This window comes from Lithobates pipiens, unplaced genomic scaffold, assembly GCF_037356315.1.
Source record: "Lithobates pipiens isolate NorthernLeopardFrog02 unplaced genomic scaffold, aLitPip1_a1.2 Scaffold_8, whole genome shotgun sequence".
NCBI classification, from domain to species: Eukaryota; Metazoa; Chordata; class Amphibia; order Anura; family Ranidae; genus Lithobates; species Lithobates pipiens.
The window spans coordinates 486,202,174-486,226,498 of record NW_027507903.1 but is presented as its reverse complement, the minus strand read 5'-3'; the positions used below and the strand labels follow the sequence as shown (position 1 = coordinate 486,226,498).

General features: G+C 43.4%; 1 protein-coding gene across 1 annotated transcript in view; it reads left to right on the top strand.

The window, feature by feature from the left end:
- Window positions 1-24,325, top strand: part of DDX11 (DEAD/H-box helicase 11) — a 161,131-nt gene that overhangs the window by 81,069 nt on the left and 55,737 nt on the right. The window contains exons 11-12 of the mRNA XM_077468971.1: window positions 11,583-11,629; window positions 15,067-15,146. Coding sequence (XP_077325097.1) covers window positions 11,583-11,629; window positions 15,067-15,146 — 127 coding nt within the window. The remainder of the gene's footprint in view (window positions 1-11,582; window positions 11,630-15,066; window positions 15,147-24,325) is intronic.

The window sequence follows — 24,325 nt, the reverse complement described above, 5'->3', positions numbered from 1 at the left end:
CGCTGCGCAAATACAGTGTGACATAAAATATTGCAACAACCGCCGTGTTTTTCTCTAGATTCTCTGCTAAAAATTTTATATATATATATATATATATATATATATATATATATATATATATATATGTTTGGGGAGTTCTAAGTAATTTTCTAGTAAAAAATACGGATTTTAACTTGCAAGCAACAAATGTCAGAAATAGGCTTAGTCATGAAAGGGTTAAGTATCTCCTACAGCACCGTGAAAGGAGAAGCAGCAGACTGATGGGCTTCTCTGTCTGACACTGTAGGCACTCTCCTCCTATCAGCATGCCCATTATTAGCTCATGAGCACTGAAGTACAGCTGATTTTCTTCCTGTGCTGCTTATCCCTCTTATACCCTGTACACACAGTCGGGCATTTTGACAACAAAATCCATCGGATTTTGGCCCAAACTTGTCTTGCACACACACGGTCGCACAAAGTTGTCGGAAAATCCGATCGTTCAGAATGCTGTGACGTAGAACACGTACGATGGGACTATAAACGGGCCAATAGCTTTTGTTTCGTAATTTATTCTGAGCATGCGTGGCTCAGAATTGTCTACACACAATCGGAATTTAAACGATTGGATTTTGTTGTCGAAAAAATTTTAGATCCCGCTCTCAAACTTTGTTTTCCGATCGCACATTTTCCTTCAGAAAGTCCGACCGTGTGTTCAGGGCATAACAGTCTGAGCGCTGCTTTATAGAAACTGCAAGAGGCTGATAATAGGTTATATTCAGATATTTACGCAGCTTGCGTTAAAAATACATTTAATGATGTATTAATGAATGCAGAGCTGCAATGATTTAAGCTTTAAGTGATTTCAGTAGCTGTGTTAGCTCTAGTCCTTCCAAATATTTTTTCTGTTGTCCTTCTGGATGTTAAATAAGAAAACAAATACCCTGGCCCCTGTCTGAAAAAGCAATATATGTTTGATGAACGCGGTAATTGGTTTTCTGGCTGAGTGATCACAATGTGCTTTTCTCCTTGACCAATTGTGTTTGTTTCGACCATATCAGCGCAGCTGCCCGACATTGCACGCCACCCAGTCACGTCTGTCCATTCATTTACATTAATATAATCCCACGGATTTGGATTTGCGAGATGCATTTTAATCGGGTCGCATGCTCAGACCTGCCAGGAATAGCGCTGTAGGTTATTATCGATAATTTCTTCCAGAATGCGGCAGTAACAGATACGATTACATTCTCCCCAGATAATGTCCTTCACCTGATTACAATTTACAGCTTTTTTAGTCTCATTCTTGCTGGCCATGCGCTTATCTATTTTGCATTGATTTTATTTATTTTTTGGATGCAGTTTGAATTTTCAGCCATGGGGGAGGTGATTGATGTCCTTTGTTTTTTTTTTTTTTTTTTTTTTTTATTTGGTTGAAAATATTTTGTTTTTAATATCATTCAGAACTAAAATTCTAATTAAAGAGGGATTCCACCAAAAAAAAAAAATATTAAAAGCCAGCAACTATAAATACTACAGCTGCTGACTTTTAATAAATGGACACTCACCTGTCCCGGGTTCCAGCGATGCCGGCAGCCGAGGCCGATCGATCGCTCAGCTCTCGGCTGCTGCCGCCACCATTATAGGTGAGGGAATCAGGAAGTGAAGCGAATCGGCTTCACTTCCCGGTTCCCTACTGCGCATGCGCGAGCCGTGCCGCGCAATAGGAAATCTCCGCGCTGTCACTGGGACCCGTGTGTGTCCCAGCAGACAGTGCGGCAGGGCAGGAAATGGCGTAGACTCCCACGGGAGTCTATGCACGGAAGTGACAGGTATCTCCACCCCCCTCCCCCCCTGAAAGGTGTCAATTGTGACACCGGAGGGGGGGAGGGATCCGATCAGCGGAGGTTCCACTTTAGGGTGGAATCCCGCTTTAAAGTCCATCTCCACGTCTCAAAAAAATAAAATAAATAATAATCCTCCCACACCGCATCTATTTTTTTTTTTTGTGCAAACCAATCATTATATGCTTATTTTTTTTTTACCATAAATATGTAGCAGAATATATATTGGCCTAATTTGATGAAGAAACTAGATTTGTGGAAGAAGACATAGCTGGACTAGAAGGATATCTGTCCTTGTTTATTGCATTTACATGGGAGAATGATGAGATTAGTAGTTTACAGAACAAAGATAATAATATTTCTCTTTCGTTCATTGACGGACACAGCTCCTTTAAATCTTGACCGTAGGGTTATCACGCCACCTTCAAGAGAGGATAGTCCTCTCCTGAAGGTGGCGTCATAACCCTATGGTCAAGATTTAAAGGAGCTGTGTCCGTCAATGAACTTCAGAGAAAAGGATTTTACGGTGAGTACAAAATCCTATTTTTTTCTTTCAGTTCAGCTCAAACAATGTGGCACAGACACTGCATTTTTGGCAGGATCAACCAGTATTTTCTGTACTTGCTGAAAATGTTCTTGGCCTGAAAAATGAAACGTAATGCAACAACCACATGTAAAGGGTTGGTAAGCTGCATTATTTTACATTTTGTTCTTGGGATTAGTTATAATTAGGGATGCACCCATACAGGTATGGGTGTCGATACCAAGCATTTGTGAGTGTATTGGTTCTCACCCGAATGCTCTCAATACCAAAAGGGATTATTTGTGGTGCGATTTGTGTCAATACAAAATGAATGGGCGTGAATCACACTGCGTGAATCTCATGCAATTCGAACAGGAATGTGGTGAGATTCCAGTCTGAATCGCATGCGATTTCACCAACTACTCGTGTGTGTGTGTGTGTTAGTTAAAAAATGTTAGAACTCATAGTACATAGAGCCTACATGCACACGCCGCAGGAGGTGCTCACAGGATTGGAGGAGATGTAGAGCCGTTGTGCCTCCAAGCTGACATCACTTCCGCCCTATACCCATGGGGTCTTAAAACGTATCCTCCCAGCTGCCCTGATTTGCTACCATCAGCAGACTGGGACACCTATGTAGATTATTTTGCATGTGGCCAGATATGTACTCCGAGTTCAAACATTTTTTTAAACTGCCCACTAGATGGCGCGCTTTCCCGTTTTATACACACATACACAGGAATCGCACTACATTCCTGTTCAAATTGCATGGTATTTTTTGCAGTGCGATATGTGCCGAATTATTTTGTACAAACGCACATCGCAAAGTATCGGTACTCTGTATCGATGAGTACTTGACCAAAAGTATCTGTACTCGCCGTTAAAAAAAAAAACGGTATCGGTACAACGGTTGTTATAATTTACGGTACTTCTAAACTATTCTGGGTGACACTGCTGTAGTGATTTTACTGCAGCACCCAAAGTGTTGTCACTGTAATTGAAGTGGAAAATCAACGATCTACTGACGAGGTCAATAGGCAACAAACCTATGTTACAGTCTGAAAAGCAAATACTGTTGTTCGTACAATTGATAGACTGCATTATACATAGATTTTTCTTTGTTTTGGCCATATTTACACTTTACCAGTTCTGCAGCCCTCAAATTTACATAGGGAATCCCGCTGAGTTCTGATTTTGTCATGGCTAACAGTATGTATTTGTTCTTTCTCTTTTGTATCTCACTTTCTACAAGCTGGCTGTATTTCTAGAAATTCCTTTTGATTTCATCATGCCTGAATTAAAGCAGTGAGAATTTTTTTATTTTTCAGAAGAAAAAGGCTATATGGTTCCACTTTTAAGGATTCAGACAGAACAAGCAGCGGATGGAGATGAAAGTGTATGCAGAGAGGCAGTAAATTTCATTTTTAAAACATGCGGTGACATTTTCAGAGTGCTGTTTTTATCATAAGTCTTCTCTGCACAGAGAGAGAGTGGCTGTGTAATTGGCTCAGCTTCGAGCAGGGAGGGAGCAGTGCTTTTAACTTCCCCACTGGGAACGCAGCCTCTTAGGTGGCGATTATTTTTTATTTATGCGTTTTATTTTTGCACCCTGTGCGTAATTCTTCTTTTCACCCTCAAGTTGCTTTTAGTGACTTTAATGCAGTATTGCTTTTATAGTGAAAAGCCTCTTCTAAGTTCCCCCCCTCTGGGCTGGGTGAGCTCTGTAAATCTAAAGCAAATTTTCTTTTTAAACTGCCAGTTGTAGTGTATAAAAGTTCCATGGTTACCACTTTCCAAAGGTGTCCTAAATTTATGTCTAGCGATCTATTGGCTTCTGGTTTTACCAACATCATGGTGTAAAACTGTAAAGAGAATGTATGTTTTATTTTTTTTTATTTTCTCTTTTTTTTTATGTAATTGAATATAGCAGGACTGTGTGCATCTATAGACAGATAAAGCAGAGCTGGACCCTGTTCCTCCCGCTCACAGGATTTGATTGACAACAGCAGGAGCCAATGGCTCCCACTGCTGCCTCTGTGTCCTGTGAATGCAGGGAAAGAGTAGAGTGCCACTACAGATAGGCACAACGTGGAATAGAGTGAGGAGGGGAGGCGATACTGCTACTATTACATTTGTTACCTTAATGCAGAGAGTACGTTGAGGTAAAACTGTAGAAGTTGCCCCAGTGACAATGTCCATTAGGACGAAACGTACATTGGGCAGTCGAGAGTAGTGGTGATGTCAGTTCATCTGCAAGGACACTGGATGCAATGATAATTACTTCCTCCTTGTGAGTAGCATTTTTTACTAATTAAAGCTTGGTTTTATGGATGTTGCACAATGAGCCTGTTCCTTCCCCTCTCTGTCTACATTATGCCCCTTCTTTGGGACTGAGTACAGATTGGGAGTTGGAGGAGACATGGAGAGCATTGCTATAAGGATATATAGAGGTGCCAGCGGAATACCAACACATGCCTGAGGGTGGCTTGTTTGCCAAGAGGCGTTTGCTGACCTGCAAGGGTCAGACTCTCTGGTAAGAGGCTAATCCCTTTGGTTTGCAGTGGAGCACGAGGTGGTGATCACTTATTTTGGAACATATTTGGTGGATATTATGCACTGCAATTGCCCGGCTGTTGGGACTATTTTCTGATTCACTCATTTTTGCATGGGACTTTGCACTGGTTCATCTTTCTATATATCAGAAAACATGAAAGTGGCCGCACGCAGTTCTCTCTCTCTATATATATATATATATATATATATATATATATATATATATATCAGAGTTTTACATACAGTATAACATACATCAGTATATTACATTTATGTATTTTTTATTGATATCGTTTGCACTGAGAATATTATTTTAGCACTTTTTGCACTTTAATAATATACACATGAAATGTATTTATTTATTGTATATGGACAGCACGTCCTTTTTTATTTTATAATTTTTTCATTGTGTGCAATATTTGATTGCAGCTGTCCCCATTGTGGTTTACTTTGATTATTTTGAACGTTTTGAATATATTTTTTTCACATAATTCGTTTTTTTTTTTTTTTTTTTTTACCGAGCGCAGAATTTTGTCCATTATTCTAAAACTTTAGAACACTTTAAGACAGCCAATATAACCCATTGCTTTCCCAGCAATTCTCCCCTTTTTTTTGTTATTGCCCTTAGGTGACAACCTCTCTCTTCTGATATATTTCCAAAATTACTGGAAGATTGAGGTCTTCACTTGGCTCTTCACGCAGAGAAGCCCCTGGTTGTATAAATGCCACAAAACTATATGATTGCAGCTTTTGCATATGTGGCTTCCAAGCAGCGTCTCCAGAATCTGTACCTGGAATCTTCTGCTTGAAATATCTAGAAATTGAAGCCTAAGGGCAGTCTTTAACATTGCCTCCTAGCACTGAACACATTGGGTGTGATGCTGTCCAACAGTACATGGTAGTGTAGTTAGCTTCAGAGTGCTCTACAAGTCCAGGGCTGTGGTATTCCAAGTCCTGGTAGTTCCAGTCCCTGAAGGCTCTCTTAATGGAGGAGAGGGTATGCCCTTCCTATGATGGTGCCTGATCCCTGTCATGAAGAGTTGGGTACTTTGCCTCTTTCTGACACACATTACTTCCCTAACTAATCAATTTCGGCAGCATTGCTTTCCAGTGGAGATGAGGGGGGAAGAGAGGAAGATGTGGAATGTGAAATCTCATAGGAGAAAGGACAAGATGATGGATGGCGCTCTCGCTCTCGCTCTCTCTCTCTCTCTCCCCCTACCCCCCCTCCCAAACTGAAGTAAAACAAAGTTTTGGTAGGCGAGGTGTTCTCCTGTTTCCAGATAGAACCATTGCCACCTGCTGGACTTAGTCTCCAGTATACTTGGTCTTTCTTTTGACTCCTGGGAGACACTCGCTGGGCACTTCAGACAGACCAAACCTGCTGTCTCAATGTACAGTCTACCATCCTGCTTCACGGTTACTGGCTTTAGACAGTCTGTCGCTGCAATTAGAAGGCTTACTTCACATGGTGCAAGGCACACAAGTTTCACCCTAGATCAGGGATATGCAATTAGCGGACCTCCAGCTCTTGCAAAACTACAACTCCCATCCTGCCTCTGGGTGTCATGCTTGTGGCTGTCAGAGTCTTGCATTGCCTCATGGGACTTGTCGTTCTGCAACAGCTGGAGGTCCACTAATTACATATCCCTGTCCTAGATGATACTTTAAAGCATGTATGCTGTCTTTTCTTCAATCTGGGCTGAATATCATTTGGCCTTAACCACCCTAAAGGGTCATGTCTCAGTGTTGGCCATTCTCTTTCAGAGGCTGCTAGCCACTCATTTCCTGGTTAAGGCCTTTGTTCAAGGGGTGGTGCTCTCCAGTTCGTTCACCTGTCTCAACTTGGGATCTTAGTTCTTTCCTGTTGGCCTGTTGGCAACTAATGCTTGTGCCTCGACAGATGGGACTGCTCCTTTACCTATAGAGACTCATATGACTCGTCCGATCATCTTTGGCTTTTCAGCAGAAGGTGTCAGTTTCTCAAATTTGCAGTGCTGTCATCTGGTCCTCTGTTCACACGTTATTTTATAAAGGTTTATCAGGTGGATGTTCAGGTCTCTGATGATGCTAGCTGCAGACACGGGCCGAATGTCGGGAGACAACGGCCGGTTAAAAAAGAAAAAAACAGCCGACATTGGGCCGTATGTATGCCATTCTGTCAGAAGTCGGCCGTTCATCCGACTTCTGTTGGATGTGTATGTTGGAAAACCAGCAGCCGACCGACTCCTGATCGGCACTCTTGGCCAATGGCAGAGAGCTCTGATCAGAGTGTTTTGGCAGGGGGACCATCCCAACAGCTCAGCAGGGGAGATCGCTGAACTAACCTTGCATGATTAGTACAGCGACTCCGATCTGAACTGTCAATTTTCTTTTTTTCGTGCAACCCAAAAAAACTGTATTGTGACGCGGCTTAACTCTGCTCTTTGATTTGATAACCTATATCTCTTGTTTTGAAGTCTGTTGACAATGTTTGCTGTGTTGCCATTTACTAGTTATATTGTTTTGGGATGTCTTATGGTCAAAACTTAAAGGAGTCTGTGTACTGTGTTCTACGATTACGAAAAAAGGATTTTTGACTTGTCTATAAAATCCTTGTCTTGGAGTACAGTTAAAGACATATTTTTCTTCCTTCTGTCCTGGCAAGGTCAAGGGATACAAAAGGTAATAACTATGGGGGATGAGCTGATGGGACAGTGCAGGACTGGAATGTATAGACCATGGGTTATATGCCACTACTGTTTGCAAAATCAAAGGCTTTGTTGGGAACGTCCCCAGTATGCCTCCTATAACTCTTCCCACTTAGTGGGACTCTAGTTTTTTTGCTAGTGTTCTTAGACAATGGACATCTTATCCAATGGAGATGTATAATAAACCAGGGGTTACAAATTTGCTTTGAATTTAGGAGCCAGTTTTTTTTTTTTTTCTTTTTTTTAGAGTGATATGGATTGTCAGCTCCCGGGGTAAGGCCACTCATTTTCACCTCCTATCCCTAACTCACAATGGAGCACCCAGTCAATAACTCCAATGAAACGCTGTTAGATCAGGGTTAGGGGCTGACCAGAAAGAGTAAGGCTGGCAACAGATGGAACTGGCAGGTGGCACAGGCTGGCACTGGCAGGTGGCACAGGCTGGCACTGGCAGGTGGCACTGGTTGCCACTGGCAGGCACGTGGAACTGCCAGATGGCACTGGCAGGTGACACTGGTTGGAACTGGCAGGTGACACTGGTTTGGAACTGGCAGGTGGCACTATTGGCACTGATTGGTAGGTGGCACTGGTTTGGAAGTGGCAGGTGGCCCTGGTTGGTGATGGCAGGTGGCCCTGGTTGGCGGTGGCACTAGTTGTCACTGGCAGATGGCACTGATTGGCAGGTGGCACTGGTTGGTGTTGGCAGGTGGCACTGGTTGGCGGTGGCACTGGTTGGCGGTGGCACTAGTTGGCACTGATTGGCGGTGGCACTGGCAGGTGGCACTGATTGGTGGGTGCACTGGCAGGTGGCACGTTGCACGGATTGGTAGTGGCAGGTGGCACTGATTGGCAGTGGCACTGGCAGGTGGCACTGATTAGCGGTGGCAGGTGGCACTGGCTGGCACTGGTTGCCACTGGCAGGCACGTGGAACTGCCAGATGGCATTGGCAGGTGATACTGGTTTGGAACTAACAGGTGGCACTATTGGCACTGGCAGTGGCACTGATTGGCAGGTGGCACTGGTTTGGAAGTGGCAGGTGGCCCTGGTTGGCGGTGGCACTAGTTGTCACTGGCAGATGGCACTGATTGGTGGTGGCACTGGTTGGTGTTGGCAGGTGGCACTGGTTGGCGGTGGCACTGGCAGGTGGCACTGGTTGGCGGTGGCAGGTGGCACTGATTGGCGGTGGCAGATGGCACTGGCAGGTGGCACTGATTGACGTTGGCAGATGACACTGGCAGGTGCCACTGATTGGCGGTGACACTCGGCACTGGCAGGTGGAACTGACTGACGGTGGCACTGATTGTCACTGGCAGGTGGCACTGATTGTCACTGGCAGGTGGCACTGGTTGGTGGTTTCAGGTGGTATTGATTGGCGGTGGCACTGGTTGGCACTAGCAGGTGGCACTGGTGGTGGAACTGACACTGGCAGGTGGCACTGATTGGCAGTGGCAGGTGGTTGGCGCTGGCAGGTGGCACTGACAGGCTTCACACGGAGCACTCTGTTACTGAAATGGAAAAGAGGAGCTGTCAGAATTGAGCTTAATGTCGGAATGGGCGGGACTTGGCCCGGGTGGGTGGGGCCCGGCCGGGTGGGCGGGACTCAGCAGCTATCAAACACCAGCCAACGATTGGGCTGCTTAAGAAAAGGGGCGGGGTCACATACACGTAGCAGCCGCCCAGATCCCATTGGCTGGTGTTTGATAGCTGCTGGGTCCCACCCCGGACGGGTCCCGCCCACCCTGACATCAAGCTGAAATCTGACAGCTCCTCCTCTCTCTGTTGCTTGTCAGTTTCACACACTTAGTGCGGCGCTGCTGAGTGTGGAGGAGGGAGGACGACGGCAGTCAGTGTTCATGCTCTGCATGTCTGGGGCATCAATAGTGAGTGGGCTGGTGGCAGCTTAGGCGCCAGGTTGCGATTTCTGGTCGCATTGGCGACCTGGCGCCTGGGGTTTGTCGAGCCCTGCATTAAATGCTGTGGCTGCATACATTTTCCTTCTCTTTTCCCCCTTTTTTTTTTCACCTGGTAATCTGGCCATTAACACACCACTTTTATTAGTGACACAACTCTGGAGGAATGAGCATAGGAGGCACAGCAGCATTGTCAGTTTGGTTGGAAGGGTAGTGTTAAATTTATTAGCAGATTTAGAACCACTAACAAATTGAAGTTAAACTCCAAAGTTGTATTTCATGTTGAGATAAAGGCATGACTAAATAAAAGCTGATGATTTTAATCACCCCTGCCAGTGTCAAAGCTCAACCCTGGGCAAAAAAAGGTCTTCCCACGCAGGGGGCTGTGCCCTCCATGCATGGGTCAACTGCTTATTTTTTTTTTTTTTGTAGGGCTTCAGAGAATTGCCTTATCCTCTGATCCCCCCCAGCAGAGGACTGGTCCCTATGCCTCCTCTTGAGCCAATCACCTTCCCCCATGGTCTAACGATCTTGTGTGGGGGATGCTTCCTGATATCATCAGACCTGTTCTGGACCTGGGATGTCACAAACCGTTCACCACTGGATCCTGGATGAGTGCTGTTTGCAGGTGGAGCTGAGGATTGGGTGAGTGCAAGCTTTCTCCAATCCTCTATACCAGTGGTCTCCAAACTGCGGCCCATGGGAAACTATTCCTCCTATGGACACCCAACAGCTGAGCATAGTTCCTCCTTCAGGCATCAACAATATGGTAATATTTTTCCTAGTGACACCAATGATGGGCGCATAGCTTCTTCCTCTGACACCACGATTTGGGCACCATTCCCCACACTAAGACCAATGATTGGGAACTGTCCCCCCCCCCCCCCCCACTGATATCAATGATATGTTGTTACTATTCCTTCCAGCACTATTTCTTCCTCTGACACCAATGATATGGGGCACTATTCCTCCTATTGACAGCAACAATGGGTTGTTTGGAGACCTCTGCTCTAGACAAAAGCGAGCAGTTGACCAATGCGGTGCGAGCAAAAGCCCCACTGCATGGGGAAACTTTTTTTTTTTTTTCCTTGAATTGGGCATTTAGAGGTTTGTCTCATCCATGTAAACTGATACTTTCTGTTAGAGAGTTTGTGCTGTGAAAAACAGACTTGCTGGCTGGATTACCAGATGGAAACGGAAGAAAGCCTAAAAAAGGAAATGAATACAACCATCACATCTAATGCTGTAATATAATAAATGAAAATCCCACTCCTAGGGGGTTTTCAATTATCAATATAATAAATGTTTGCTTTGCGGTTTTATACTGCTTTAAAGCGGTTGTATCCTCCTCTTGCACATTTTTACATAAGGCTTACCTGTAGGTAAAATGAATATCTCCTAAACCTCTATGGTTTAGGAGATATTCACCTTGCATGCAGCCGCTGACGTCAGTAGCGCATGCGCTTTGAGGGTCCAGTGGATGCCGCCGGAAAATCAGAGCTCCTTGCTGGGACGGAGGACTCCCGCGCATGCCAGCTCCCTCAGCGGTGACTGGGAGGAGGTGTGGGCGCTTCGTTCCAAGGTAAGTATTTCATAATGAACTAATATGTGATGTATACGATCTCATTATGCCTTTGCCTTACCTAGGTTTTTTTTTTTTTTTTCTTTTGGTCAGGGTATACAACCGCTTTAACTGTTTTGTACATACCCCCAAAGGGAGCAGATTCAGGGAATTTAGCTGAAACAGCTCCAAAACGTGTGTGTGTGATTATACACAGCACAACCCATTTTACTGCTCCTCTTTATGGTGTCTTTAGATTACAGCTGAATTAGTTTGCTTTGTATAAAGCGTGTATTGAAAGATGAGGGATGCTGGGGCAATGCAGCACAGTACTCAGCCTTACTTGTTCATTATTTCCCCGCACACAAATCTTGCCAAAGATTACCAATATGCCACAAAGCACAGAATAATTGCGATTTTTTTTAATTTATTTTTTTATGTTAAATGCTGTTTTTGGCTGGACTCCCTGCTAACTCGGTTGGTCCCAGGACTGAACGCTCTCTCTCTTTCTCTCATTACAGTTGTGTCAGGCTCACTCCCAGCTGGCCCAGTACATGGAGCGATACAGGTATTCTCTATAATGATACTGTAATTGGCTCTGTAATCTGCTTCCTGTAACATGTTCATTTCCCTAGTTATTTTCCTCCATTACTGAAGATGACATCTCTCCGCTCGTGTTCCAGCTGCGATGGCTAAGCTATTTTGTTTGCTGTGCACAAATGCTTGTCCTGCTTTTAACACTGTATAAAGCCTATTTGATGTCGCTACTTCACTGATGTCCTGCCAGCTCGCAGGGCTTTGCTTGAACATATACACACTCATGGAATAGATTTGGCAGACATCTGAAGGGCCTTCTTATGTGAAGATGGCATTAAAGTGTACGTAAACCCAAACAGTGAACTGCTCTTGTTTTTCTTCCTTTTGGTCTGCTGAATATACCATTAGAAGTGTTTTGTTATTTGTTCAGTATGTACAAAAAATGGCTGTTAATCCTGAAAGAAATCCAGTGAACTCATTGTGTCCTGTGCTTTTGCATTATCGTGAAGGTTGTTCTCAGCCCTGCCTAGTTCATTGTCTTTTCACTGTAAGATCCGTTTCAAATGAGACGTCGGATCGGGTCCGGCTGTCCTTTCTTCACCCATACCCACTACTCTCCTCTATGGAGAGCCAGATATAAACAAACTTGTGTTCCTTTACACCCGGCTACCTCCATGTCCGCTCCAAAAAAAAAAAAAAAAAACAGAAGGAGATCCATTCCCTGATCAGATCTAAGGGCAGCCAGGTGTAACCAGACAGCTGATCCATTTACCTCCGGCTGCCCATAGAGTACAGCAGGCTGTGTCAGTGTCCGCTCTGCATAAGTGGAGCGTGCACAGACCTGTCACCTGACCACTTCACTTAGCTCAGCAGGCAGGTCCTCTGCTGAGCACAAACTGATCTGGCCCGTATGAAAGGGGCCAGACTGTCTTTTGCTCCTATAAAGTGTATTCTGTTTCATATTGGAATACAGCCAAGCCTCTCTCCTTCATCTAGGCTACAATGCAGGCAAACCCGCAATCATCTACAATAAAATATAGCCAAGCCATTAAAGTGGAACTTCACGCAAAAGGGGAAATTCCGCTATCCCTCCTCCTTCACATTTGGCACATTGTTAATTTTTGGGGTTGGGGAGCGGGTACCTGGTTATGATACCCACTCCCAATTCCGGTCGGATGGCCGCGGTAATTTTTTGGCCCTACCCCCTCAGCCTTTTGGGACACGTCACAGGTCCCAGAAAGCTGTGTAACCATTCAGATAGTGTAGCATGGCATGCGCAGTGAGAAGGCGGCTGTGAAGTTATAAGCAGTCACATCTGGCTGCCCACAGGTGCTGGGGACCGAAATCCGGTGATGAAACTGGCCGGGTGAGGACATCCTGGGACAGTTAACTGTTTATTAAAAGTCAGCAGCTACAGTTTTCATAGCTGTTGGCTTTTAATTTTTTCGAAAGGTGACTGAAGAACCCATTTAATAATCTATATTACAATATAGCCAAGCCTTCAATCATCTCTATTACAATAAAGCTCTTGATCATCTAAGTTTTGTTCCTCAGTTCTAGCAGCACAAAACATTGGAGATAGAGAACGGTAAAGTGTTTTTCACTGAGAGGAAATAGTAATTAAAAGTGTAACTAAAGGAAAAACCTTTCTTTCATTTTGGGATAAAGGGAGAGTTATAACACCCTTTAGGTTTTTTATCATCTGTGTTCTATTGGGAACATTTTCCTTCACTTCTTGTCTCATAGCCAAAACATGAAGTGAGAGGAAATCCCTCCAAAGTTAGGGAACCCCATTGTGTCACCAGGGTCAAAAGAACTAGTGTCCTCATTGGAAGATTTCCCCTCTATTAGTGTTCTGACGTCAACCAAAAATTTTGATTTTCTTTTACGTTCACTAAAGAGGCTGAATTATACTAACGGTGACATAGACAGAAATCAAACCTGACAGATGTTCAAATCCCTCTCTGCTCTATAAAAAAAAAAAAAAAAAAAGTTTGCTTCTAGTTACTGTAAAGTTTAACTAAAGAATAGATAGTGGAGACGGATTGTCAGTTTTTATCACTGCCTGTGCCCATGGGTGTCCGCCAAATTTTTTTCAGGGGGGGGGGCATCATTTTAGGGTCACCCATGCACCGCCCCTTTTCAACAATGTCATTATCACATTATCATGGTCAGAGACTGCAGACATAGTACAGTCCCTAAGATAAGTAATGGATAATGACCAACAGGCCCTCTTACCACACCCAGCAAAGCTACAGCAGTGATCCCTTCGGCTGGACGATCGATTACTCTGGGTCCCCCGGGGGCGACTGGTCAGTAGTGTAGTATGTCTGTACCCTGGTCTCTCTGGCTTCCACCCGGTACACTCCTCATTCTTTGTCCTGTAGCACTTTCTCCCTCAGCTTTTTTCCAGGCTACAGTCTCTCAATCTCTCTCTTGATCGAGCTGTAGCCTCCTCCCTGTGGAAAATGGGGCTGCCAATCTTTGGGACTACATGTCCTATGATTTTCTCCTCTCCTAGTCTCCTTTGATTGGCCCTCAGTTATAGCCAATAGGGAAGGACCAGAGCAGGCAGGAAGCCCAGATAGCGACGCAACTGTGCTGAATTTAAGATCTGATCCTCATCTCCAAGGGGGGGCACTTGACCCCCCCTTGCCCCTACCTGCGGACGCCCATGCCTGTGCCCCCCCCCCCCCATAAGGAGATTTAACCTCTCCATTTGTCTTGTTTACCATTATTAAAAGTAAAAGAAAATCCTACATTTTGGGTTGTCCCCAGAAAAGGTAATAGAGGGCAAATCTTCCAATAGGGGCCCTAGTTCCAGTGACCTGGGGGTCCACAAGGAATTGCCTTAATTTGCAGGGATTTCCTCTCACTTCCTGTTTGGCTATGGGATAGGAAGTAAAGGGAAATCTCCACAATGGGACAGAAATGGCGAACAAAAAAAATCTGGCAGAGGTTACATAGTAGGTGAAGTTGAAAAAAGACACAAGTCCACAAAGTCCAACACATGTGTGTGATTTTATGTCCGTATTACATTGTATATCCCTGTATATTGTGGTTGTTCAGGTGCCTATCTAATAGTTTTTTGAAATTATCGATGACCCCCCCCCAGTCATAAAACATAACCGGCTGGAGCTCCTAGTCACTCTGAGTGGGAGCCCAGACTCTTGATCACATGATCGTTGTGACAGCCAATCGCAGTGATCACATGACTGGGAAGCCCACACCTCTATAATTGCAAAATGTGTAAAGGGCCAGCCTCCACTATTCAGAAAGGGTTAATGTACTATAAAAAATAAAAATAAAAAATAAAAAACTTGGTAGTGAAGGAGGCAGACATAGAAAAAATACATTTAGACCCTCCTTTGCTCAGTGTATCATTATTTAGGTAAGAGCTTGGTTTGGAATTATGAATGGAGATTTAGCAAGTTACATTCTCTCTCCTTGTTTTTTTCTGTTTCCCAGGAGTCGCCTCAAAGCTAAAAACCTGATGTACATAAAACAGATTCTGTTCCTTCTGGAGAAGTTTGTGGGCACTCTGGGAGGTGAGTGTCGCCAGGCTCTTTTCCGGAATCTCATTGAGAATAATATGTCGTCTTAATTTATATATAAACCCCCAGGACATGTCGTTTTCTGTGGTTTTATAGTCTTGTATATATTGCTTCTTCTTGGTTTAATTGTTTTTAGTTCTATACAGTGAGTTCACAGCGGGGAATGTCTTCATAGTGAACTAAGCTGAACCAGTCCTTGTGGGAACGTAGCCTGACATCGCTAGAAAACATGGTGATGGTGTTTAGGGAGGCCTCTTTAAAGTGGACCAAGCCTCAGATATATTTTTCATGTTTAGTGCAATTATGCAATGTTAATGTGTCAGTGTAATACTTCCAGGTATTTATTACATCTCACAGAGATTACAGTACTTCCTCTGACAACGCCTTCATCTGCTTTTTCTCTCTATAAGGATGGTGCCATCTTTTTTTAGGCACCATCCAGGGGTTACCATCTACTTCCTCAACTGGAATGCCAGTTCAGAGATCACGCAATTGTGTACATCCTGGTGCCTGTGCAAATCATGTTCACAAATGTCTAACACAGATCAGTTTCTGTTGCTCCTACCTAGAAACTTAGGAAATTCTTTCTTCTGCCTGCAGCAGACTAATGGTATCATCACAGCCTAGAAAAAGTCACTGGGCTGGTGCTAAAGGATGGCTTTTTATTGATACAGCAGTGGCAGAAAAGCTCCACCTTTTATGTTATTCATCCACACTCCCTTTCTGCTGTCAGATGGAAGTGGTCAACTGTTTCCACACACCCCTGATATACTCACCTTTTGGTCCCCTATGTAATGGGGAAAAAAGTTTAGTGGAAAACAGTTACTCAAAAACCACTTAACCCCCCCCCCCCCAAAAAAAAAATGTCAGCCCACTAGTAATTCTACGGCTATTATTCATGGTTGAAGTGATAGTAAAGGCTCCTCTTTCTTTTTTTCATTTTGTCACAAACATGCTATAGCAATCCCGATCCTCCTCTTTTGGGGTCCCCTGTTGGTGCTCTTAGCTCCCGCTCTTCTCTGCGTGTCACCATAGGAAGCCGCTTCCAGTGGTGGCACACATGTGGGCTCGATCCCGAGCTGGGCTGTGTCCATCTATTGACACACACAGTGTAAATTGGCCCCGCCTCCTGCTTCCTATTCATGAGATTTGATTGGCAGGAGCCAATGGCTCCTGATGCTTTCACTTAGTCTTGCTGTTGCGATCTGGTGCAGGCAAACTCACTACATTTGTGACCTGCGTTTTGGGGTGTCAAATTAATATTGACACCCGCTGCAGATCGCAACTGCAGTGTGTTTTGAACATGGTGCTGGAAGCACTCACAGAACCCAGGTTCTCCCACACCACGTTCTAGCTGTAAAGGTTTAACATCTTAGGTATATATTTCCCCGGTGTAACTTCATCCTTTATATTATATCAAAAAAATGGTTAATATGTTGCCCTTGTGTGCCTTAAAGTTAGTGTTTTGTTACCCCGGCATTTCAAATTCCTGATAGGTGCCTGCTGTACCATGTACTTGTATATCTATATACATTATATCTATATCGTTTCAACTTTAAACTGAATGGGTTGTTTTACAATCACTTCAACCTTAATGTATTTTTTTGCTTGAAAAATGTTTGTGCTAATATTGTGTGACGTAAAGATTTAGAACTACCACCATTTTATCTTCCATATATAAAATTATTAAATTTTGTGTGCAAAAATAAGGCAAAAACAGCTGTGGCAGCTAACAGGTTAATGGTTTTGCAGCAAATATAATCTTAAGTAAACTTGTATACAGTTGTGCTCATAAGTTTACATACAGAATTTGATTTCTTGGCCATTTTTCCGAGAATATAAATGATAACACAGAAACTTTTCTTTCATTCATGGTTAGTGTTTGGCTGAAGCCATTTATTATCAATCAGCTGTGTTTACTCTTTTTAAATCATAATCTGAACAGAAACTACCCAAATGAACCTGATCAATAGTTTACATACCCCAGTTCTTAATACTGTGTATCGCCCCCTTTAACATCAATGACAGCTTGAAGTCTTTTGTGGTATTTGTGGATGAGGCTCTTTATCTTCTCAGATGGTAAAGTTGCCCATTCCTCTTGGCAAAAAGCCTCCAGTTCCTGTAAATTCTTGGGCTGTCTTGCATGAACTGCACGTTTGAGATCTCCCCAGAGTGGCTCAATGATATTGAGGTCGGGAGACTGAGATGGCCACTCCAGAACCTTCACTTTATTCTGCTGTAGCCGATGACGGGTCGACTTGGCCTTGTGTTTTGGATCATTGTCATCTTGGAATGTCCAAGTGCATCCCATGTGCAGCTTTCTGGCTGATGAATGCAAATGTTCCTCCAGTGTTTTTTGATAACATACTGCATTCATCTTGCCATCAACAATACATTTTTTATTGAAAGTTATTAATTAACAATACAAATTGTCATTTACTTTTGTCATATGTATCCAACATGGTTACATTGATTTAAAAAGGTTTTGCATAAGTATAAAATACTTGATAACCTGTACCAGTCTACCCCTAATGGGTTCAAACTGTAGGCATGGCCACCAAATTAACTAGATAGTTGGCTTCAAAAAATGAAAACGTAAACAAAACTTACAAATCAGATTGAAAAGGTAGGTCCAAGTTGCTAGACTACATCAAAGATATGCACAAAAATGGCTTAACATTACTTCAAACTTGAGAATAAGTTGCAAGTTACACTCTTTTAACTTCTTGCTGACTACGGCGCAGCTCTCGTTGCGGGAGGGCGTCATATGACGCCCTCGCCTTCCGGGCCCACCAGGGGGGCACACGCGTGCCGCCATGTCACTGGGAACTCGATGTGCGTGCCGGCGGCTACGATGTCCGTCGCGCACTCGCGATTGCCCGGTAACACAGCAGGACCGTGGATCTGTGTATGTAAACACAGAGATTTGCGGTCCTGTCAGATGAGAAGAGACCAATGGTGTGTTCTCAGTACAGAGAAACACCGATCGGTCTCCCCCCTTGTGAATCCCCTCCCCCTACAGTTAGAATCACTCCCAGGGAACATATTAACCCCTTGATCACCCCCTAGTGTTAACCCCTTCCCTGCCAGTCACATTTATACAGTAATCAATGCATTTTTATAGCACGGATCACTGTATGAATGTGAATGGTTCCAAAAATGTGTCAGAAGATTCCGATATGTCTGTCGCAATGTCGCAGTCATGATAAAAATCGCAGATCGCCGCCATTACTAGTAAAAAAATAATAAAAATGCTATAAAACTTTGTAAGCGCTATAACCTTTGCGCAAACCAATCAATATACGATATTGCGATTTTTTTTTTTTTATTTATTTTTTTTTTTAACCAAAAATATGTAGAAGAATACATATTGGCCTAAACTGAGGGGAAAAAAAATGTTTAAAAAAATATATATTTTTTTCAAACTTGTCACTCTTCTTTTGTTTATAGCGCAAAAAATAAAAACCGCAGAGATGATCAAATACCACCAAAAGAAAGCTCTATTTGTGGGGACAAAAAGCGCTGAAAGCTGAAAAATGGCTTGGGCAGGAAGGGGGTTAAAATGCACTGTATTGAGGTGGTTAAATAGTTGGATGCTCTAGGATAGGATAGCCAGGTATTCCATTTTTTTTTAATGTGATGGTGGAGTCGCCTTTATAAGCAAGCATAAGTTCGTACTGAGCTTGAATATTTAGTCTGGCTATAGCTATCGATAAATTGGGTGCATCCCTGGATATCCAGAGGCTGGTTATAGGGAGCCTTGCCACTATTAGTGTATGGATTACTTTCTTGCTATCAATTTTGACCAAATTTCCTGTGCCTTTGTAGCTCACACATCCCCAAAACATCAGTGATCCACCTCCGTGTTTCACAGTAGGAATGGTGTACCTTTCATCATAGGCCTTGTTAACTCCCCTCCAAATGAAGTGTTTATGGTTGTGGCCAAAAAGCTATATTTTGGTCTCATCATTCCAAATGACTTTGTGCCAGAAGGTTTGAGGCTTGTCTCTGTGCTGTTTGGTGTATTGTAAGCGGGAAACTTGGCATTTGTGTAGTAATGGCTTACTTCTGGCAACTCGACCATGCAGCCCCTCTTTCTTCAAGTGCCTCCTTATTGTGCATCTTGAAACAGCCACACTACATGCTTTCAGAGAGTCCTGTATTTCACCTGAAGTTATTTGTCAGTTTTTCTTTACATCCAGAACAATTTTCCTGGCAGGTGTGGCTGAAATTTTAGTTGGTCTACCTGGCCGTGGTTTGGTTTCAAAAGAACCCCTAATTTTCCACTTCTTGATTAGAGTTTGAACACTGCTATTTGGCATTCTCAATTCCTTGGATATCTTTTTATATCCCTTTACTGTTTTATATAGTTCAACTACCTTTTCCCACGGATCCTTTGACAATTCTTTTGCTTACCCCATGACTCAGAATCCAGAAACGTCAGTACAGCACTGGATGAAAGATGCAAGGGTCTGTCAGGAGTCCTGAAACTCATTGACCTTTTATACACACACACTAATTACAAGCAAACTGATCACAGGTGAGGGTGGTTACCTTTAATAGCCATTCAAACCCTTTTGTGTCAATTTGTGTGCATGTTATCAGGCCAAAATCACCAGGGTATGTAAACTTTTGATCAGGGCCATTCGGGTAGTTTCTGTTGTCATTATGAATTAAAAAGAGTAAACACAGTTGATTGATAATAAATGGCATCAGCCCAACACTAACCATGAGTGAAAAAGTGTTATCATTCATATTCTCTGAAAAATGGCCAAGAAATCATAAATTCTGCCAGGGTATGTAAACTTATGAGCACAACTGTATATCGTTACATAGTTAGTAAAATTCCTTCCTGATCTCCTGAGAGGCAATCGGATATCCTCTCAATCAACTTTACCTATAAATGTAATTTGCGCTGTCACGCCAAAGTGAAAGGTACCCTGATCAGGATGGACTTTTCTGTGTGCATACACCGGGTGACACTTAAATAACCTGGGTAAGACTTGAACTAGAAATGACATTGCTCAGGTCTGGCTATTTGCATTAAAGTGGTTGTAGAGGCAGAAGGTTTTTTATCTTAAAATGCATTCTATGCATTGAGGTAATAAACCTTCGGTGTGCAGCAGCCCTCCTCGGCCCCTCCTAATACCTGAGCCCTATCTCGATCCAGCGATGCCCACAAGTGCCTCGGTCATCCGGGACTCTCCCTCCTGATTGGATGAGACACAGCAGCAGCGCCATTGACTCCCGCTGCTGTCAATCAGTCAGCCAATGAGGAGAGAGAGGGGGCGGGGCTGAACCGCGGTTCCATGAGTAGACATGCGGAGCTGGTGCTCCACTCAGGTGCCCCCCCCCCAATAGCAAGGTGCTTGCTGTGGGGGCACTCGACAGGATGGAGGGGCCAGAAGCTCCGGCCTGGGACCCAAGAAGAGGAGGACCTGGGCTGCTCTGTGCAAAACCACTGCAACAGAGCAGGTAAGTATAACATGTTTGTTATTTATAAAGAAAAAAAACTTTAAATACCTAATTGCAGGAAACAGAGGAGAGAGTTCTATGTTCTGCCCCTTAGCTAAAAGTGCTGTTTTTATTTTTTTCATGGGGCTCTGCTAGGTAGGTAAGGAGGTGACAGGGGGAGGAAAGTACAAAGTACAATTTTACTTTAAGGAAAGCCGCTAAATGAATGAAATAGGTTTATGTTACAGCTTTACACAGAGAAATCATACATATGTTTTTCAATCTTCCAACGTACCCTCTTCATATGGTCCTTTGCTGCTAATTAGTAAATTATTATTGCCTCCGTATATGAGCGCAAGCTGAAAACAGTTGTTACTAGCAGACCCACTTAGCTTCCATGCAACCTGGCACCAAATACCTGGCAAGAGTACACTGGAGCTCCTAGCACTGGGGAAGCGATGTGATTTGGAATCCTATAATCCTGCAGAGGGGAGCAGCTCTAGTCGGTATGCATTTGGGGTTGACACGACAGATGGTGATTTCTGGAAGCTGGTTCACTGAAATATGCAAAAGCTGCCATTTTCTGCATATTGTGTTGTAGAAACCTGCAATGTCTGTATTAGAGTTTTATATTTGATATAAAAAAAAGTACCCAGATTTTACCTGTTTTCCAGCTTATGTGAATCTTTAATCTGAATTCAGAAAATTAAGTTTCCTGTGGGGAACACCTAGAAATGTTAGTGATTCTAAAGCTGGCCATACACCTATAGATTATCTGCAGATTTTCTATGGTTAGATGAAAAAAGTGCAACAGATTTCTCCATGTTTGCTAAACTGTGTGGATGGAGGAATCTCCCACTTTTTCCATCTAACCATAGAAAATCTGCAGATAATCTATAGGTGTATAGCCAGCTAGCCTGAAGTGTAACCTTCAAGCAGTAAAAATAGCTTCTGTGTGCAGAAGCCCCCCTAATACTTACCTGTGGTCTCTCTAGATCCAGTGACATCGCATGACAGACTGGGCTGCGGTGCCCCCATCAGGGCTGCTGTATAGAAATCATGTGGGCCCCATACAGACTACCTGACAGGTCCCCCCAATAAAATATTAAGGCTATATTTCGCTAAAATATTATAAAATCATTATTAGCAGACACAAATACAACATACCACACATAATTCCTGCTAAATCTAAAAGATAAAACTGAGTTAATAAAAATGAAGATGAGATCATCTGTGTGGATCCCCCTGTGTGCTCGGGCCCCCTACAAGAGCACAGGTGGCCCCCCCTATCAGCGACCCTGGCCCCCATAGCAAGCTTTTTGCTGTTGGGGCACTCAACAGGAAGAGAGGGGCCAGGAGCACCGAAGAGGGACACGAGAAGAGGAGGATCTGGGCTGCTCTGTGCAAAACCACTACACGAGACAGGTAAGTATGACATGTTTGTTATTTTTAACAAAAAAAAAAAACGAGACTTTACAATCATTTTAAATAAGGAATGCAGTATTTTTTCGATTGTTCGGTAACTACCGCATTTTCTCATGCAGTAATTTATTGCACGCGTCGGTGGCTAATGGTTGTTTAAGGTCGTTGCCTTTATAATATTTTACGTTAGAACACGTTTGTTACTTTTCTTTTGCAAAAAACTATTTTTTAAGTACTTGTCGCCCGCCCAGGGTCAAATAACAGCGGGATGGTGCAGCTCTGGTTCTGGGTGGATGTCATATGACGGCGCGGGTGTAGGGCAGGTGCGCTGAGTTGCTAGGACACGGCGCGACCACAATCTCTGTAAAGAGCCACTGACGCGGCTCTTTAATCAGGTGATTGGCTATGTCTAATCACAGCCGGTCACATGTAAACAAGAAAGTGCCGGTAAACAGCTCTCCTTGCCTCGCACTGACCGAGTGTGTGGCGAGGAGAGCCAATCAGCGGCATTTCCTCGCAGGGGACAGTGAGAGATGTAATCAGGGCACTGGTGATCAGTGCCCTGATTACATTAGAGCGCCACCAGTGCCAGCAATCAATGCCCACAAGTGCCAACAATCAGTGCCCACCACAGCCAGAAATAAGTGCCCATTAGTGATGCCAGTCAGTGTTGGCTTTCAGCGGCGCCTATCAGTGATGACCATCAGTGCCACCCATTAACACCCACCAGTGCTCATTAGTGCCGTCCATCAGTGCCGATTATCCATGCCACCTATCAGTACCCACCAGTGCCGGCTATCGGGGCCCTTAAGTGCTACCTATCAGTGCCGCCTATCAGTGCGTATAAGTGCGGAATATTAGGTCCACCTCATCAGTGCCCATCAGTGCACCAGTGAAGGAGAAAAATTACTTATTTACAAAATTCACTCACAGAATGTATTTTTTTTTTTTTTAACATTTGTGGTCTGATTTTTTTCCTAAAAAAAAAAAAAAAAAAAAAAAAAAAATCCCAGCAGTGATTAAATACCACCAAAAGAAAGCTCTATTTGTGTGAAGATAATGATACAAATTTCACATGGTTACAGTGTATGTCATTGTATGTCTCCTGATGCTTAGCAGTCCAAGCTGTGTCTTTTTCATGTGGATCTGTTACCTGAAAATAGCTGTTAAGCTTTGTTGCGTTTCTTTACTAAAACCATCATCCCAAACATTCATTAGAAAAAAAAATTGTGGGGAAATATATAGCATACTAGAGCTGTTGAAAGTGCTCTTTACCATATTGTTCTGTTTTTGGCCAAATTCTGTGCTACTGCCTATATTTATTTTGTGGGAACTAAAGAAATCTTGACTATTTTTTTTCATAATTTTTATTTTTTTTATATTTTTAAATTTTTCATATTCCTAGCCAAGTTTAACTTGGCCACTTCAATAGGTCACTTCTAGCTGGAGTAATTGTCATGCTTGTCATTGTTGCACTTTTGTAAACAACAATTTAAAAAAAAAAAAGTTTTGACGGGTACTCTTCTCTACTTCCGGGAGACTGTCCCGCCCCTCGGAAGTTTGGCCCCTCCTTCTCCTTCCTCTGCTGCTGGGCCATTCAGAAGGCGCAGCGTGCTTCGCACATGTGCAGTAGGGAACCAGCCATGGATTAGCGGTGTCAAAACCCGAGAGCCAATCCAAAAATCGGCTGAGATGTCGACATTGCGGGAACCCTGGACAGGTAAGCATCCTAATATTAAATGTCAGCAGCTACAATATTTGAACTCCTCTTTTATTGAGCTTGCATTGACTTCAGCATGCTAGGAGCACTTTGTTGCAATGTCATGATCTGCATATTAATGAACTTTTCACTGAATGTGGACTGTGTAATGAGTTTGCATTGATTTCAGCATGCATGGAGAACTTTGCACATGCAAACTCCTTAAACAGTCTACATTCAGTGAAAGTTCATTATATGTAGATCATGATATTGCAATGAAGTGCTCCATGCACGCTGAAATCAATGCAAACTCAATAATAGTTCACATTCTGTGAAAGCTCATGTACTGCAACGATTGCAGTACATGAACTATCGCTAAATGTGGATGGTTTAATGAGTTTGTAGCATGGATCTTTTTATTGCAATATCATGATCTCTATATAAATTTCCATTATGAGCACTTGTTATGTGATTGGCTGCTTGGCACACTCACATTACAAAAGTAATAGTAATATAATTCCATTTTACCTGCTGTCCTGGCCTGGGGGTTCCCTTAGTGCTCCTCTCTCTCCTCCACCTAATGTCACAACCATTCATT